General features: G+C 36.4%; 1 protein-coding gene across 4 annotated transcripts; it reads left to right on the top strand.

Annotated features, from left to right (window-relative positions):
* Positions 1–15,889: 15,889 nt before the first annotated feature.
* On the top strand, positions 15,890–18,892 carry LOC111947873 (acrosin-like). Of its 4 annotated transcripts, none has more exons than XM_023958248.1 (4): positions 15,890–15,956; positions 17,306–17,354; positions 17,885–18,164; positions 18,240–18,892. In XM_023958248.1, exons 2-4 carry the CDS (start codon positions 17,332–17,334, stop codon positions 18,369–18,371), a joined length of 435 nt encoding a protein of 144 aa, XP_023814016.1. In that variant the 5' UTR covers positions 15,890–15,956; positions 17,306–17,331; the 3' UTR covers positions 18,372–18,892. The 4 variants fall into 4 exon arrangements, with proteins under 4 accessions (XP_023814016.1, XP_023814018.1, XP_023814017.1 ...); XM_023958250.1 differs by having other exon boundaries at positions 17,945–18,164; XM_023958249.1 differs by having other exon boundaries at positions 15,892–15,950.

An 18,892-nucleotide genomic window follows, 5' to 3' on the forward strand; every position in this document is an offset into this window, starting at 1 on the left:
ATTGTTTTGGGAGAGAAATGGCTTTTGCAGGTGAAACATGGTGTTGTGCCGAACCATCCACATTATTTTGGCAAAAGCACCAAGAGTGCTGAGAACGTCCGGTCTGATCAAGAAATGAGCCAAAGCAATTGAGAAGGATCTTTGCCATTTTGGTGGCTCTCACTCTTCACATGGGAAAGGAATTTAGTTTTGAAGCATGAGTGAACAGTTTTAAGAGATATATTAGATTTTGCAAGTGAGCTATTGTGTTGTGCTAAACTGTAAGACTGTTTTGCCAAATGACCTTAGAATTTTGAGAATGTAATTTCTGTTTCAAGAAGACAGCAGCCATGGAGCATTTTCTAGTTTTCTAAATAAATTTCAACATAAAACCTTTTTCATGGTTAACAGCCATGAAAAAGAAAATAAACAGAAATGAATCAATTCTGTTTGTATGTTAGAAAATGTAATATCACATTTTTTTAAATGCCCCAATGTTGTTCAATTTCAAGTTCCATTATTTGTCACACACCTAGGTGTGCGAAATTTGTTTCGCGCATTTGACCCATCCCCTGGGGGAGTGGGGAGCTGCAGATGAGCCGCGCTTGGGAGGCAGCAGCGTTAAGGGTCTTGCCCAGCAGTTCTACATGATCTTTTCTTGATTTGAAAAAACTTTATCAAAATCTGGATGAGATTCTTGTGTTTGCATTACTGGGACAGTACAACATGTAAATAAAAAAAGACAATGTTTAGTCACTCTTCTTTTTTTGTTAAATAAATTCTCATTTTATTTTCCTTTAGCCAGAGGGCCACAATGGAAGGCCAGCTCCTCAGGTCACACAAATGTATAATTTAGACTTTTTGATCATCTATCTGTCAAAATCTGCACCAAAACACCCAAACAGTGAGTAAAACAGTAAATGTTCTACATCTAAGAGCTAAAAACCACTTCAGTTGGTGTGTTGAAGGTTTGTTGGTGACGTTTGGCTTCTTTTCTTTCAGTATGATCCATTTCAAGTTTTGGCTGTCAAGACAGACTTTCATTGACTCTAATAACTTCTGATGCACAGAACAGCTTGTGATTGACTCAGTCCACATTATTACACTTCCACCACTGTGTTTTACTGATAGAAATTTAAACATTAACAGGCCAGCACAAGCTTCTTGTTAAGAATCTAATACTGAAAGCTGTTAAAACCTTCCTGCATCTGGATGTGATATATTTTGCCAGCATAATTTTACAATGTTTAATCATCTGCCACTTTTCAGCTTGTGTTGTTCCAGTGTTCAACCTTCTGTGTTTGTCTTAGCATCATTCTTTGGTATGCAAACGCTTCACCCTAAAGAGGAATTATCAGTAAAATATGTGAGAAACTAAGAAAGAGTTCAGCTTATTATATAAAATCCCATAAAAAATTAACATTAACTTTACCTGGATTAAATAATTTTTAATGAATACAATCATGAACTTTAAATGAGAAATCTCTATCCTCTTGAATGCAGTACATTGAGCTACCACTAGAGGGCAGCAGACAGCAATCCTTTGACTGCAGTTATGGATCTTTTTCGATTTTTTCAAAATAACCGTCATCATTAGATTTTTTGGATGTTTAAGAGAGCCGAAAATAATTTATTCTTTTTTTAAGCAATTTTGGGAAAACAAGGCAGAAAAAAATGGTATAACTTCCCACATTGCAGATGGTAATTTTATCACCAATCTAAAAGAAATTTCACTAAACATTTGTAAATATTACCAACATTTATGTTCTTTAAATAAAGTTTTTCTTTAATGTTATAAAAGCCTTCATCCCTCAAATTCATTTAGATTTCAGAAGAGAAATTGATAAAGACATGAATATAGTAGAAGTTGATCATGTTATCCATAGACTAAAGGGAAATCTCCTGGTCAGGATGGTCTGACTTCAAACTTCTGCAGGTTTTTCTGGAAAGTTCTTAGAGAGTTCCTATTTGAAGCTTTAAAGAAATGTTTGCTGAATAAAACACTTTTGAAAACAATGAAAAAGAATGATAATATTAATACCAAAACCAAACAAAGACAAATATCTTATTAACAACTTAAGTCCAATAACTTTATTAAATGTTGATTATAAATGATTCACTCACGTTTTAGCTAACAGACTGAAAAAGTGGTTCAACAGTCAGTTGTAATTAGTGAAACTCAATCTGGTTTCCTTCCAGTTAATCCACAATAACATTTGTTTAGTCCGAGATTTATTAGATTATGGAAGATTAATTGAAGACAATTTTTAAAAAAATTTCAAATTTTTAGCCTTCACCGTATTCATTAAATCTGATTTAAAGTTACAATGTGAAGCTTCTCAGCGCGTTTGATGCATTTTGAGCTTGAGGGATGTGGACTGATCGGCAGAAGTGGTACTCGGGTGATGAGCTGGATGTCAGGGCCATCATGGACACCTGGACGCTGCAGGAGGGCTTCCCGCTGGTCACCGTGGAGGTCAAAGGGCGGGAGGTCAGGCTGAGTCAGGAGCGCTTCCTGAGGACGGACAACCCCATTATTACACTTCCACCACTGTGGAAGTGGATGGATCAAATGCGCGAATCCATTAATTTTCTGATTTTTTTTTTTTTGTCTTCTTTTTTTTTTTTTTTGTCTTCTTGATAAAAATGAATCCACAGTGATCCAGAAAATGTAACTTTGATGTTTTGTAAATAAATTCTCAAAGGCTGTTTGAATCTGTTTTCTTAGATCTTTAGAGTCTCAAACTATTTTACATCTGAATTCAATTCCAGATTTTACCTCAACTTCTCTAAAAATTTCCATCAAAGTGAAATTTTCTGCTGTTTCTGTTCAAGTAAATGTGAAGCAGCTGTTAAATCCTCTTCATGACTCTTCATTCCCCTTAAAATATATCAGAAGATGGAGAGAAAGTTCTCTCTGTCACTGGATCTTCTGAACACATTTAACCTCGAATTTTCTGTCAGAATTTCAAATGTTTGAAAGAAAATCTTCATGATTAACATTTTATTCACATCTTCCAAAAAGCAGGTTATGCTAGTTACCACGGTAAATTTGAGGCTAAGGAAGTTGATAACTTAAGTTTTCGGTTCCAGAAATGGAGGTATGTTTCAGGCAATGAGTTATGTCACTAGAGGAGACGTCACGTGGTTCCATGGGAGGAGAGCACCGCCATCTTGGTGAGGTCAAGTTACTACTGCAGTGCATGCATGTGAACACATTTTTTGCATAATACCAGTTTATTGTGTGGGTTTCAACTGCCTAAATCAGAGAAATGAGTCCATGAGGGAGGAAGGTATATCATTTCACAGGTAAGTGCTATATTTTTTTCTTTAAATGCTGCAGGGGCTTCATTAATCATACACATGTTGACATGCATGATGCTGCAGGACTGTTATCAACATGCTGCATGATGTACGTATAATTTGCTGTCGACATAAATGTACATTTTATTTTACTAAACCTGTATAAAGCATACTAGGCTATTATAGTAATATAGATTTATACATGTCTGACTCAGTGACTGAACTTTTCTTGCAGAGTTAATCTATTGTTCACTTTTGGACTTCTTTTGAATATTTATGTTATTATTATTATTATTAATAAACTTATTTTTTATTGACCTATTGATTTATTTATTGTTATTATTTATTGTTTGTTTTGACTTACTATTGATTTTTTTTAATTATAATTATTTTATTGGCCTATTGTTGGGTTTTTCTTTTGACTGTTTCTCTTCTTTAACAACAACAAATGATGTATCTATACATATATTATATATATAAATATAATATATTTATATATATGTATAAATATATATAAATGTAAAAACAATATACAGTTTATAAAAGCTACTTAGACACCACTAAAAGCAATAGAAATCATTGTCATGTGGGCGTCGTCAACCTCACCAAGATGGCGTTGCGCTCCGCCACAGTCTGCCAGGCTTCTAAAGCGGGCGTGTCTCCTCTAGCGATATAACTCATTGGTTTCAGGGTAGGTCAAGTTGCCATGGCAACTAATGCTCTGAACACAACCTGGTGTGGAGCAGGTTTAGTTGAAGGTTGGTTTGTTTTCAGAGAGGTGAAGCAGCATGGCGTGTCCATTTGAAGAGGATTTAGCTGTTTTACTATGTATTGCCTACATATTTTATTCTGTTATGTTTAATTCTTTCTGCACAATGAGTGAGAGGGAGGAAGAGGATTATGAGTTTATTTAGCAGCCCTACTGTTGAATGATATGATGTTAAAGTCAAAGACATAGTTAATGATTTCATGCTGCTGATGTATCTTATGTCTTTCTTTTTATTAATATAAAAATGAGTGTCTGCAGGCACAAACTTAGACATATGTGAGTTCAAGAAGTACAATGAATTAAGATGGAAAAACATTTAATTGAATTGGAGTAATATGACATTTAGTTAGATAAATATGTACATTTGAGTTGAAAAACAAATATTGACTTAGATAGACATAAGAAATTAGGTTGAATAAATTTAACTCAATTACTTGTTACCAATAGAAGTAATTCATTTAAGTTGGATTATATATATATACATATATATATATATATATATATATATATATATATATATATATATATATATATATATATATATATATATATATATATATTTTCCACTACCATTAAAAAAAAAGGAAAAAAAAAATGGAAAAAAAAATATATAAAAAAAAAAGGAAAATATGGAAAGCTCCTCACCATGCATGGAGGGTTCCACCCCAAATCCAGCACCCTGAGACTGTATGCTAGCCGCAAGGAAGGAGGCCGAGGACTAGTGAGCGTAGAAGCCACTATCCAGGACGAAACATCCAAGATGCATGAGTACATCAAGCTCAAGGCCCCAACTGACAGTGTGCTCAGCGAATGTCTCAGGCAATGGAGAGCAGAGGATGCTCAGTGCTGGAGGACAGATCCTCATGGGAGGACAAACCCCTGCATGGGATGTACCACCGGACCATAACTGAAGTGGCTGATATCAAGAAGTCCTACCAATGGCTAGAAAGGGCTGGCCTACAGGACAGCACCGAAGCGCTCATCCTGGCAGCCCAGGAACAAGCCCTGAGCACCAGATCGATAGAGGCTCAGATCTACCACACCAGACAAGACCCAAGGTGTAGGCTGTGCAAAGAGGCACCTGAAACAATCCAGCACATAACTGCAGGGTGTAAGATGCTGGCAGGGAAAGCATACATGGAGCGCCACAATCAAGTGGCTGGAATAATATACAGGAACATGTGTGCAGAATATGAACTGGAAACCCCAAGGTCAAAATGGGAAACACCTCCGAAGGTGGTAAAGAATGAGAGGGCAAAGATCTTGTGGGACTTCCAGATCCAGACTGATAGGATGGTAATGGCGAACCAACCAGACATTGTAGTGGTGGATAAAGAACACAGGAAAGCCGTTGTGGTGGATGTGGCAGTGCCAAGCGATGGGAACATCAGGAAGAAGGAACATGAGAAACTGGAGAAATACCAGGGATTCAGAGAAGAACTGGAGAAAGCCTGGAAAGTGAAGGTGACAGTAGTGCTAGGAACAGCTAAGATACTGCGCAGGACCCTCAAGCTCCCAGGCCTCTGGTAGAGGACCCGAGCTTGGAGGAGAAACCACCCGCGGAGGGTGAGAGGGGCGTTTTTTTTTTTTTTTATATATATATATATATATATATATATATATATATGTATGTATGTATGTATATATATATATATATATATATATATATATATATATATATATATATATATATATATATATATATATATATATATATATATATATATATATATATATGTATGTATGTGATATATTTTGTCCAGCAGGGTTTTTTCTATGTTTAATCCTCTGCCACTTTTCAGCTTGTGTTGTTCTAGTGGTCAACCTGCTGTGTTTGTCTAAACCTCACCCTCTTGAATGCAAGCGCCTCAATCTTAAAGAGATTTATCAGTAAAATATGCAAGAAACTAAAAAAGAGTTCAGTTTATAAAATACAATCCTATAAAATATGACCACGAATTTTACCTGGACTTGTTTATTTTTTAATAAACACAATCATGAACTTTTAATTAGAAATCTCTATCCTCTTGAATTCAGTACATCGTACTACCACCAGAGGGCAGCAGACAACAATCCTTTGACTGTAGCTGTAAGCCACAAGGCTGCAAAACTGCAGTTATGGATCTTCTTTTATTTTCTCAAAATGACCGGCATTATTAGAATTTTTGGATGTTTAACAGACATGAAAATCATTAACTCAGTTTTTATTATTTAGGTAAAAAAAGGCAGAAAAAAAAGGGTTAAATTCACAAAATGTATGGTAATGCAGCAATCCAAAATAAATTTTAATAAACAGTTATAGTCAGTCGATAAAGTTTTCTTTAATTTTATAAAAACCTTTATCCCTCAAATGAACTTAGATTTCAGAAGACAATGTGATAAAGACATGAATATTGTAGAACTTGATCATGTTATCCATAGACTAAAGGGAAATCTCCTGGTCAGGATGGTCTGACTTCAAACTTCTGCAGGTTTTTCTGGAAAGTTCTTAGAGAGTTCCTATTTGAAGCTTTAAAGAAATGTTTGCTGAATAAAACACTTTTGAAAACAATGAAAAAGAATGATAATATTAATACCAAAACCAAACAAAGACAAATATCTTATTAACAACTTAAGTCCAATAACTTTATTAAATGTTGATTATAAATGATTCACTCACGTTTTAGCTAACAGACTGAAAAAGTGGTTCAACAGTCAGTTGTAATTAGTGAAACTCAATCTGGTTTCCTTCCAGTTAATCCACAATAACATTTGTTTAGTCCGAGATTTATTAGATTATGGAAGATTAATTGAAGACAATTTTTAAAAAAATTTCAAATTTTTAGCCTTCACCGTATTCATTAAATCTGATTTAAAGTTACAATGTGAAGCTTCTCAGCGCGTTTGATGCATTTTGAGCTTGAGGGATGTGGACTGATCGGCAGAAGTGGTACTCGGGTGATGAGCTGGATGTCAGGGCCATCATGGACACCTGGACGCTGCAGGAGGGCTTCCCGCTGGTCACCGTGGAGGTCAAAGGGCGGGAGGTCAGGCTGAGTCAGGAGCGCTTCCTGAGGATGGACAACCCCATTATTACACTTCCACCACTGTGGAAGTGGATGGATCAAATGCGCGAATCCATTAATTTTCTGATTTTTTTTTTTTTTGTCTTCTTTTTTTTTTTTTTTGTCTTCTTGATAAAAATGAATCCACAGTGATCCAGAAACTGTAACTTTGATGTTTTGTAAATAAATTCTCAAAGGCTGTTTGAATCTGTTTTCTTAGATCTTTAGAGTCTCAAACTATTTTACATCTGAATTCAATTCCAGATTTTACCTCAACTTCTCTAAAAATTTCCATCAAAGTGAAATTTTCTGCTGTTTCTGTTCAAGTAAATGTGAAGCAGCTGTTAAATCCTCTTCATGACTCTTCATTCCCCTTAAAATATATCAGAAGATGGAGAGAAAGTTCTCTCTGTCACTGGATCTTCTGAACACATTTAACCTCGAATTTTCTGTCAGAATTTCAAATGTTTGAAAGAAAATCTTCATGATTAACATTTTATTCACATCTTCCAAAAAGCAGGTTATGCTAGTTACCACGGTAAATTTGAGGCTAAGGAAGTTGATAACTTAAGTTTTCGGTTCCAGAAATGGAGGTATGTTTCAGGCAATGAGTTATGTCACTAGAGGAGACGTCACGTGGTTCCATGGGAGGAGAGCACCGCCATCTTGGTGAGGTCAAGTTACTACTGCAGTGCATGCATGTGAACACATTTTTTGCATAATACCAGTTTATTGTGTGGGTTTCAACTGCCTAAATCAGAGAAATGAGTCCATGAGGGAGGAAGGTATATCATTTCACAGGTAAGTGCTATATTTTTTTCTTTAAATGCTGCAGGGGCTTCATTAATCATACACATGTTGACATGCATGATGCTGCAGGACTGTTATCAACATGCTGCATGATGTACGTATAATTTGCTGTCGACATAAATGTACATTTTATTTTACTAAACCTGTATAAAGCATACTAGGCTATTATAGTAATATAGATTTATACATGTCTGACTCAGTGACTGAACTTTTCTTGCAGAGTTAATCTATTGTTCACTTTTGGACTTCTTTTGAATATTTATGTTATTATTATTATTATTAATAAACTTATTTTTTATTGACCTATTGATTTATTTATTGTTATTATTTATTGTTTGTTTTGACTTACTATTGATTTTTTTTAATTATAATTATTTTATTGGCCTATTGTTGGGTTTTTCTTTTGACTGTTTCTCTTCTTTAACAACAACAAATGATGTATCTATACATATATTATATATATAAATATAATATATTTATATATATGTATAAATATATATAAATGTAAAAACAATATACAGTTTATAAAAGCTACTTAGACACCACTAAAAGCAATAGAAATCATTGTCATGTGGGCGTCGTCAACCTCACCAAGATGGCGTTGCGCTCCGCCACAGTCTGCCAGGCTTCTAAAGCGGGCGTGTCTCCTCTAGCGATATAACTCATTGGTTTCAGGGTAGGTCAAGTTGCCATGGCAACTAATGCTCTGAACACAACCTGGTGTGGAGCAGGTTTAGTTGAAGGTTGGTTTGTTTTCAGAGAGGTGAAGCAGCATGGCGTGTCCATTTGAAGAGGATTTAGCTGTTTTACTATGTATTGCCTACATATTTTATTCTGTTATGTTTAATTCTTTCTGCACAATGAGTGAGAGGGAGGAAGAGGATTATGAGTTTATTTAGCAGCCCTACTGTTGAATGATATGATGTTAAAGTCAAAGACATGGTTAATGATTTCATGCTGCTGATGTATCTTATGTCTTTCTTTTTATTAATATAAAAATGAGTGTCTGCAGGCACAAACTTAGACATATGTGAGTTCAAGAAGTACAATGAATTAAGATGGAAAAACATTTAATTGAATTGGAGTAATATGACATTTAGTTAGATAAATATGTACATTTGAGTTGAAAAACAAATATTGACTTAGATAGACATAAGAAATTAGGTTGAATAAATTTAACTCAATTACTTGTTACCAATAGAAGTAATTCATTTAAGTTGGATTATATATATATACATATATATATATATATATATATATATATATATTTTCCACTACCATTAAAAAAAAAGGAAAAAAAAAATGGAAAAAAAAATATATAAAAAAAAAAGGAAAATATGGAAAGCTCCTCACCATGCATGGAGGGTTCCACCCCAAATCCAGCACCCTGAGACTGTATGCTAGCCGCAAGGAAGGAGGCCGAGGACTAGTGAGCGTAGAAGCCACTATCCAGGACGAAACATCCAAGATGCATGAGTACATCAAGCTCAAGGCCCCAACTGACAGTGTGCTCAGCGAATGTCTCAGGCAATGGAGAGCAGAGGATGCTCAGTGCTGGAGGACAGATCCTCATGGGAGGACAAACCCCTGCATGGGATGTACCACCGGACCATAACTGAAGTGGCTGATATCAAGAAGTCCTACCAATGGCTAGAAAGGGCTGGCCTACAGGACAGCACCGAAGCGCTCATCCTGGCAGCCCAGGAACAAGCCCTGAGCACCAGATCGATAGAGGCTCAGATCTACCACACCAGACAAGACCCAAGGTGTAGGCTGTGCAAAGAGGCACCTGAAACAATCCAGCACATAACTGCAGGGTGTAAGATGCTGGCAGGGAAAGCATACATGGAGCGCCACAATCAAGTGGCTGGAATAATATACAGGAACATGTGTGCAGAATATGAACTGGAAACCCCAAGGTCAAAATGGGAAACACCTCCGAAGGTGGTAAAGAATGAGAGGGCAAAGATCTTGTGGGACTTCCAGATCCAGACTGATAGGATGGTAATGGCGAACCAACCAGACATTGTAGTGGTGGATAAAGAACACAGGAAAGCCGTTGTGGTGGATGTGGCAGTGCCAAGCGATGGGAACATCAGGAAGAAGGAACATGAGAAACTGGAGAAATACCAGGGATTCAGAGAAGAACTGGAGAAAGCCTGGAAAGTGAAGGTGACAGTAGTGCTAGGAACAGCTAAGATACTGCGCAGGACCCTCAAGCTCCCAGGCCTCTGGTAGAGGACCCGAGCTTGGAGGAGAAACCACCCGCGGAGGGTGAGAGGGGCGTTTTTTTTTTTTTTTTTTTTATATATATATATATATATGTATGTATGTATGTATATATATATATATATATATATATATATAAAAATATATATATATATATATATATATATATATATATATATATATATATGTATGTATGTGATATATTTTGTCCAGCAGGGTTTTTTCTATGTTTAATCCTCTGCCACTTTTCAGCTTGTGTTGTTCTAGTGGTCAACCTGCTGTGTTTGTCTAAACCTCACCCTCTTGAATGCAAGCGCCTCAATCTTAAAGAGATTTATCAGTAAAATATGCAAGAAACTAAAAAAGAGTTCAGTTTATAAAATACAATCCTATAAAATATGACCACGAATTTTACCTGGACTTGTTTATTTTTTAATAAACACAATCATGAACTTTTAATTAGAAATCTCTATCCTCTTGAATTCAGTACATCGTACTACCACCAGAGGGCAGCAGACAACAATCCTTTGACTGTAGCTGTAAGCCACAAGGCTGCAAAACTGCAGTTATGGATCTTCTTTTATTTTCTCAAAATGACCGGCATTATTAGAATTTTTGGATGTTTAACAGACATGAAAATCATTAACTCAGTTTTTATTATTTAGGTAAAAAAAGGCAGAAAAAAAAGGGTTAAATTCACAAAATGTATGGTAATGCAGCAATCCAAAATAAATTTTAATAAACAGTTATAGTCAGTCGATAAAGTTTTCTTTAATTTTATAAAAACCTTTATCCCTCAAATGAACTTAGATTTCAGAAGACAATGTGATAAAGACATGAATATTGTAGAACTTGATCATGTTATCCATAGACTAAAGGGAAATCTCCTGGTCAGGATGGTCTGACTTCAAACTTTTGCAGGTTTTTCTGGAAAGTTCCTAGAGAGTTCCTATTTGAAGCTTTAAAGAAATGTTTGCTGAATAAAACACTTTTGACAACAATGAATCAAAGAATGATAATATTAATACCAAAACCAAACAAAGACAAATCTCTTATTGACAACTAGAGACCAATAACTTTATTAAATGTTGATTTTAAATTATTCTCTCATGTTTTAACCAACAGACTCAAAAATGGGTTCAACAGTTTAATTAGTGAAACTCAGTCTGGTTTCCTTCCAAACAAATTAATCCAGAATAACATTTGACTAATCTGAGATTATTAGATTATGGAAGATTAATTGACGATGGAGTTATTTTTTTTTTATAGATTTGTTTTAAAGTATTTGATACTCATCCAGAGTCAACCAAACACTTAACACTAAAATATCTAATTTCTACATTTTATATGTTTGTTTATAGAACACAAAAATCACAAACCTCGGTTCTAGAAATGCTGATTTTTGTTTTTTATTCTAGATAAAAATGAATCCACAGTGATCCAGAAAATGCGACTTTGATGTTTGGTAAATAAATTCTCATTAAATGCTGATTGAATCTGTTTTTTTGCTCTTTAGTTTCACAATCTATTTAACATCTGAATTCAATTCCAGATTTCATTTCAGCTTCTCCAAAATTTCCCATAAAAGTGTTTTTTCTGCCATTTCTGTAAATGTGAAGCATCTGCTTAATGTCCTTTAAGATTCAGAAATCAGGAGCGTTTCAGACAAAAACTTTGCAGTTAATGTTTTTCTCAGGCTTCAGGAAGAAGAAACGGAGCAGAAGAAGGTTCTTCATGTTGGAAGATGGTTTCAAATAGATTCAAGTTTCTGTGATTTATTTCACTTCTGTAAGTATTAAAAAGACTTCAAGTAAAGAATTGTTTTAATCGTCTTCATATCAAAGTATAACCCTACATCCATTTAAATAGATGCACTTTAAAACATTGCATCATTTCTAAATTTCTCACACCATCACCTGTGCTCAAATTTCCCCATACAGTTCAAATAAACACAGTAAATACATTCCATTCATTTAGTACTTACATTCCAAACATTCCATTCAACGGTCAAGTATGTGCAATATAATTTGTTTTGTTTTATACATCTGTCTAAATTGAATAATATTTTGGTAACTTTGGAACTCATTCTCCTGGTGATTCCACATGTTTACCCCACTATAGACAAACACTTTTGCTTTAGTGTTGATCTGGCAAACTGGTGTTTGAAATCAAATCTTCTCCTATGATTTTCATCTCCTGTAGTAAAATTAAAAAGCTGATAAGGTCTGCAATTTAATTATATTTTTTGGTTTTAATAAATCTGACTTAATGAAAAGTTCATTTGTATGATCTCTCACTTTGGATTTGTGAACAATTCAAATAGCTCTCTTTTGTAATAAACTTAAGGGCATTTTATTAGCTTCATATGTATTTCCCCACACCTCAGTACAGTATGTAAAGTAAAGTAAAACCAAAGAGCAATATAACATGTGCATAATATGACATGGTAACATATATTTGGATTTGTTCAAAACAAAAAGGCTCTTAGCTACTTTATGTTTTACATAAAATGTATGAGATTTCCATGTAAATTCTTCGTCCAACATTTCCCCTAAAAATGTAAATTCAGACAACTGTTCTATATTTATGTTGTCAATGGATAAAGTCACTTCTGTTTTTTCTTTATTACTAAATTCCATTAACTTTGTTTTTGTTAGATTAAAGATAATTTATTCTAATCAAGTTATATTTTAAGTTTATCATTTCTTTTTCAAGACTTTCAGCTAAGGTTTTCAGATCATCCCCTGAACAGAAAAAGTAAGTTTCATCTGCAAATAAAACAAACTGTCACAACTTTGAAATATCACAAATATACTTTATATTTATAATAAAGACTTTAGGTCCTATGTTGAGCCTTGAGGAAGTCCACAAATAATATTTATGTGATCAGACGTATTACCTCCAACCTGCACATATTGTTGTCTGTTTCAGTTCAGTTCAGTGATTCCTGTAACTCCATATGCATCTAGTTTAGAAATCAGTATAGAATGCTCTATGGTGTCAAAAGTCTTCCTTAAATCGAGGAAAACTCCTATTGTATATATTTTTTTGTTAATTCCTGTTGAAAATTCTTCAGCTATTTTCATTTTAGCCAATCTGTAGACCTTTTAGAACGAAACCCAAACTGATTCTCACTCAACAATTCTTTTTTTTTCAATAAAGCTGTCTAGTTTGTTAACAAAGAACTTCTCTAACCCTTTTACAAATTTGGAAAGCAATGATACTGATAAATGGTAAATGATGTATACTTATATAGCGCTTTTTTACCTTCTTTCGAAGGCCCAAAGCGCTTTACATTCACAGTCCCATTCACCCATGCACACACACATTCACACACTGGTGGCGGCTCTGCTGCCGAACACTGGCACCAACCTCCCACCAGGGGCAAGGTGGGGTTCAGTGTCTTGCCCAAGGACACTTTGACGCATAGGCGTGCAAGGCAGGAATCGAATCTGCAATCTTGCGATCAAGGGTCGACCGCTGTACCGCTGCACCACGGCCGCTCCGCCGATACTGGTCTGTAATTATTAAAATTATGTCTGTCTCCATTTTTAACAAAAGGAATAACTTCAGCTGTTTTCATCCTATCTGGAAATATTTCCAATTTAAGTAAAAGATTAAAAATATAATGTAGTGGTATTTTAATTGATCCAGACTTATTTCCTACAACCTTATTCAGAATGTTCCAAGTAGCCTTTATGTTATGTTTATTTTCATGCAGAATGTTATTTAATATTTTTTTTCAGCTTGTCTCAATATATTTATTTACTATATTAACCTGTTTTTGTAAACCTTATAATGTTTTTCAGCTGCTGTTGTTCTTAAGTTTAAGAAGTCCTCATTAAGTTTGTTTTTCTAATAAATTGATTCTCCCTTTGTCCTGTGCCAGTGGGTTTGGTCTCATCCTGTCCCACAGCAATACCCATCATCCGAGATTAAAGCTCTAAACTCTGCATCTAAGTCCAGCCCTGAGTTCTGTCTTGAAAACTATGATGTAAAAACGACAAAGTGCATCACGGCGAACAACAAACGTGATGTCAGCAAAAACAGATCAACCATCGTTCCAGTCCACTGTGTGGAATTTTAATTTAGCAAAGACCTGTAACCATACAGTGTGCTACAATGTTCCAACATTGTTCCCTTTAGATAATTTGGATTTAGAAAAATATGAGTTGGCTGAAATGTGAATTGAATTGCCATTAATTCAATTCAATTCGATTTTATATGTATAGCCCAAAATCACCACAACAGTCGTCTCGATGGGCTTCGAAGTAAAACATGAACTCAAAAGGATCATGAATGCAAAAAGTTCAATAGGAAAATACTAAAATGAACTAACAAACAGACTAAACTAAACTGGACATCCCTGCCCTTAGACCCCCCTTCGCGGTAAGGAAAAACTCCTAAAAAAACGGATTCCGGAAAAAACGAAGAAACCTCAGGGGTGCCCACACGAAGGAGGGATCCTCCCCCAGGACGGACAGGCGATTTACCAGAACTCTTAGAGAAGAATTAACTTATCTAAATCTACAACTACATATATAAAGTCCAGCAGACGAGCTTCATCCAGTCGTGGTTGGGGGGACAGTCAAAGGCGCGAGTCGAGCCGGAGACAGGAACCACAGCCAGGTGTAGGAGCAGGAGCAGAGACGAGGTACTCGGTCAGGTACAGAGCAATAATTTACAATTGAGTATCTTCCAAGAAATAGAATGAATCTTCACCACTATTCAGTAACCAGGTATTTACTTCTGAGTCCCACTGGTTATATTTTTGGCTAAAGCTGTGCTGGATCCATTTTAGGTAATTGAATCGAATAGTTCTTAAAGAACCGGTATCGACAATGATTCAGATCATCAACCACAGATTATGGTATGAATCGAATTGTTGGCAAAAATGAATCGTTACACGCCTAATTATGAAATACAGTTGATAAACAGTCCATGAAACACTGTTTATTCACTGTATTTCCTATCTGGCCGATGTATGCTATCAATTCTGTATTACAATCATTAGATCTAGAGAAATACCAACCAAGCCCAGATGTTACTTGATTGTCAGGGAGTTAGTGCCATTTCTCTCAGTGGAAGAGCCGAGAGTTATCAGGGTTAGGGTTAGAGTAAGAGTTAGGGTTAGGGTTAGGGTCAGGATTACTGTTTGGGCTTGGGTCAGGGTTTAGGGTTAGAGAAAGGACATTTACAAGCTACCTGCTAGAAGGTCTCTTCTTCGTTTTCTTTGTCACTTAAAAACAGAAACGTATTCACTCAGTTGAGTGTTTTGATGTCTTTATCCATTTAATGAAATAACACTGAAACAATGCTTGTCCCTATATGTATTCATTCTTTACCGGTTTGTGAACTCATCAGTGCTCAGGACTGGGAGTCTCAGGAAAAAAGGTATTTTCTGAGTCAAGATGAACTCTTCTGAACTTCTTTCTGTAAGGTGACTCAGCTCCCATAGCATGAGATAAAAAGGCCTGTTTCTTTAAATCATCTAATGCTACCATAAATTCTTCTGAGGGACCTTTATAACAAACCACTGAAACAGAGAAAAGGAAGCTGAAACCTTCTAAATGAGAACTTTTTCACACCGATGTCACTCCTGGACAAGCAGAGCACAAACATGACAGAATAGTAGATTTCTGAGCGTCTCTGGAGGCAGGTAAACACAAGACCGGCTCCCATGCATGAGCACACACTGCTCCCCCCCCCCCCCACCCCCACCCCCACGCCAGACCTCCCACAATAAAAACTGCACTCTGCTCCAGTGAGTTTGCCCTCCCAGCTCCACACCTGAGAAGACACGACGCCGGCTGAAGGCAAGAGTCTGTGATTCCCTGTTTTTGCTTCTACTTTCTGTTGATCAAAACCACATTTTCACTGTTGAAATCTTAAATTATAAAACCTTTCAAATGACACGACTTAAAAGATGTTCAAATTGATGCTCTTATGGGCTACATTGATCTTTGGTTTCTGGCCTCACCCTCCTCTTTTGTGCTACAACTAAAGTCAAATGTGTTCCTCTTCTTTTGTTGGACATCTTAAAGGAACAAGGAATAGACTAAAGCAGGTTAAAAGATTTCTCAGCTCAAATTTAGAATCATTTTGAGAAGCCGAAACCCTGTTGTTCCTCCATCCTTTTTCAACAAACGTTAAATATTAATTCAGCTTAGATATGAAAGGCGATTAAAACCTGTGATACATCTCACCAACCTTCAACCTTCAGCTATGAATGACTTGCTTGTGATTCAAGCTTGTAAATCAGCCTCCATTTTAGCCTTTATTGCTCTTTTTCTTTGCTGTTCCAAAACGATAACATGAAAAATATTTAAAGGAAATTAAAGCCTCGCGGGCGATAACAAACATTTATCGAAATGAGTTTGGAACTATTCAAATAATGGTCCCCGTTAGTAAATGAGAGGTACTCAGACATGTAAGTAAGCTGGTTGATTTATTTCTGGCTTTACCAAGTTTTTTCAAGTTTCTTTTTCATGACTTTTCTGTTTTTTTACTGCGTTGAATTTTGTAGCTTTACAAATGTTTACTTTATGCAACAAAAAGGTTATACAATAAGAGAAACTATTTGTTTTAGTTATTTTCATTTATTTGCTCAAAAATTAGCTTCAACCCATTCCTTGTTCAGTTATTTCTAATAGGCATTCATACATTTGGAAACCCTATGGACTTCTTTTTGATGATTGGATGACACTGATGTTTTAACAAACTTAAAGGATGATTCCCGTCATCATGATGGCTTTGGTAGTAACCTGTAATGCTAGAAATAGGTTGTTATCAGATCCCAATGTGCAAACCTCAGACCCCCCCCCCCCCCCCCCCCCCCCCTCACTGTTTCTTAATGTTCCTTTTGTTAAACATGAACTTGGAGTTCTTTGGAGTTCTGCATAACAGCTCCAACATGTTAGCCTGTAAGAGGTTACTGAAGGACACTTTAGGTTTATCATATCTTCACCTAAAGATAATAAAACACTCCTGAATTCCCGACGTTGACTTTTATGAGTACAAGGTGTATTTTCCTATTGATCCAGAAAACGAGTTACTCAACTTGCTTCCAATTTGAAGCATATTTTGTTTTAAAGCTGGATGTAAATGGAAAAAAAACGTTTCACAAATGGAAATGTTGACTCTTTGATTTCAAGTTTTTCTCTGGTTCCAGGCTCCAGCTCCATTTAAAGGACAGAAATGGGTGACTTTCCTTTTCTCGAGTAAGAAATCCTTTCAAATGATAGTGAAAGTTGGTGTTTTCTGTCTCTGGCATTGACTACATATGAGAACTGGACTGAAAGAGTGTGACATCATCACCCATAGAAAATTTACTTACGGCTCCAACCAAATGCAGTCAATTCAATTGCCATTTTGTCATTATATGGACTCCGCCATGTTGGAGCCAGACACTGACAGTAAGAAGTGATTAGTCCGAGTTGATTTGATCCAAGGTTTCTATGACAACCACTCTTGCAAATCAGGAGTGAGCTTGTTGGAAGAACACACCCCTAACACTTGTAAATGGGCTACATGAAATCTGTCAATCAAACATTTTGAACGTTGATTGTGGGGAGCAGCAGGCTCCACCTACTTTTTTTGAGGCTATTTACTTGCAGCCAGAGGGGACGAGAGAAGAGACGGGTCTCTCAGTCCAGTTCTCTAACACAGTCAATGGTTTGGGGTTGGCAAAAACGTTTTGGTCTCAAGGTGAATCTCGCCAGTTTTGCACACATCTTTATCTTTCTCGAAGGCTTTTTCTGGGTGTCTTCGGCTTCGGACTTGGCATCATGTTCTGCACCACCTTCTGCAGATGTTGCCTTCGCTTGAGGGAACAGCAGGCGCAGAGGGAAGCACAGATGCACATCGAGCGCGATGGTCACACGCGCTCCATCTATTTCATTCCCTTCCCACGACGCTTATCGCGTCCGTCCAGTGAAGACCCTCAAAGTCCTGATCTTCTGGATGAGGTCCACAGACCTCCACGATACAGCACCACCGTCTTCTACGAGCTTCCGCCTTCCTATAACGAGGTGATGAGGAATTCCGTAAAGAAGCATCATGGACTGTTTTTTTCCAGTTTGTCCATTTGTGTGTTTGTTTTTCAGCTAGGACTTAAGCCAGATGATTCCCCCCCTCCATACACGGAACATGACTTTTCCACGTTACCCCCACCACCTCCTCCACCCCCACTGCCCCCTACAAACACCCCACACTCAAGAATACAGGCCCTCCCGTAGGGCATCCTCCACCTGTGCCAGTTACGGACAGTCCGGCACTCCCTCATGGACATCAGTCTGCAAACGCCTGCACTCCGCTGGTTTTCGTCTTTATTTTGAAGCTCCTTTTTTTATTACGGCGAGGAAAGACGAGAGCTGCTGACATGCAAAAGGCTGTAAAAGTGCGGCAGTTTCTCACTAAACTGAAGCAGACTTTGCTCTCAGTGTTGGTTTTGTTCAAATGTGTTGTTGCATATGCTTCATTTCCTCCTCAGGGACAGTTTGTCTGTTCAGCTTTTTTTGCATTTCGGCGTCAAAGTTTTAAAGTTTATTTTATAAGAACGGACACATTTTGAGCCGTGCGATTTACCCCAAAAATAGAATGTAATTTTCCAAACGTCGTCTATTTATCTGCATAAAAAAATGGGTTGCACTTTGTTGAGTTTTCATCTTCAGAACCCAATTTCTTATCTTGAGGTGTCTAAATGCTTATTTTATAAAATAACTTTGTTATTAAACACATTTTTATAATTTCCAAAAAA

The sequence above is a fragment of the Oryzias latipes genome, chromosome 9, assembly GCF_002234675.1.
Source record: "Oryzias latipes chromosome 9, ASM223467v1".
In the NCBI taxonomy this organism is placed as follows: Eukaryota; Metazoa; Chordata; class Actinopteri; order Beloniformes; family Adrianichthyidae; genus Oryzias; species Oryzias latipes.

What these genes read in the sequence shown, in the direction of transcription:
- LOC111947873 (XM_023958248.1), top strand. Translation starts at nt 17,332, where the DNA reads ATGGGTGACTTTCCTTTTCTCGA. An exon ending in GGTGACTTTCCTTTTCTCGA is followed by an intron (nt 17,355 to 17,884) that starts GTAAGAAATCCT and finishes TCTTTCTCGAAG; the next exon opens with GCTTTTTCTGGGTGTCTTCG. An exon ending in TTCCGCCTTCCTATAACGAG is followed by an intron (nt 18,165 to 18,239) that starts GTGATGAGGAAT and finishes TTTGTTTTTCAG; the next exon opens with CTAGGACTTAAGCCAGATGA.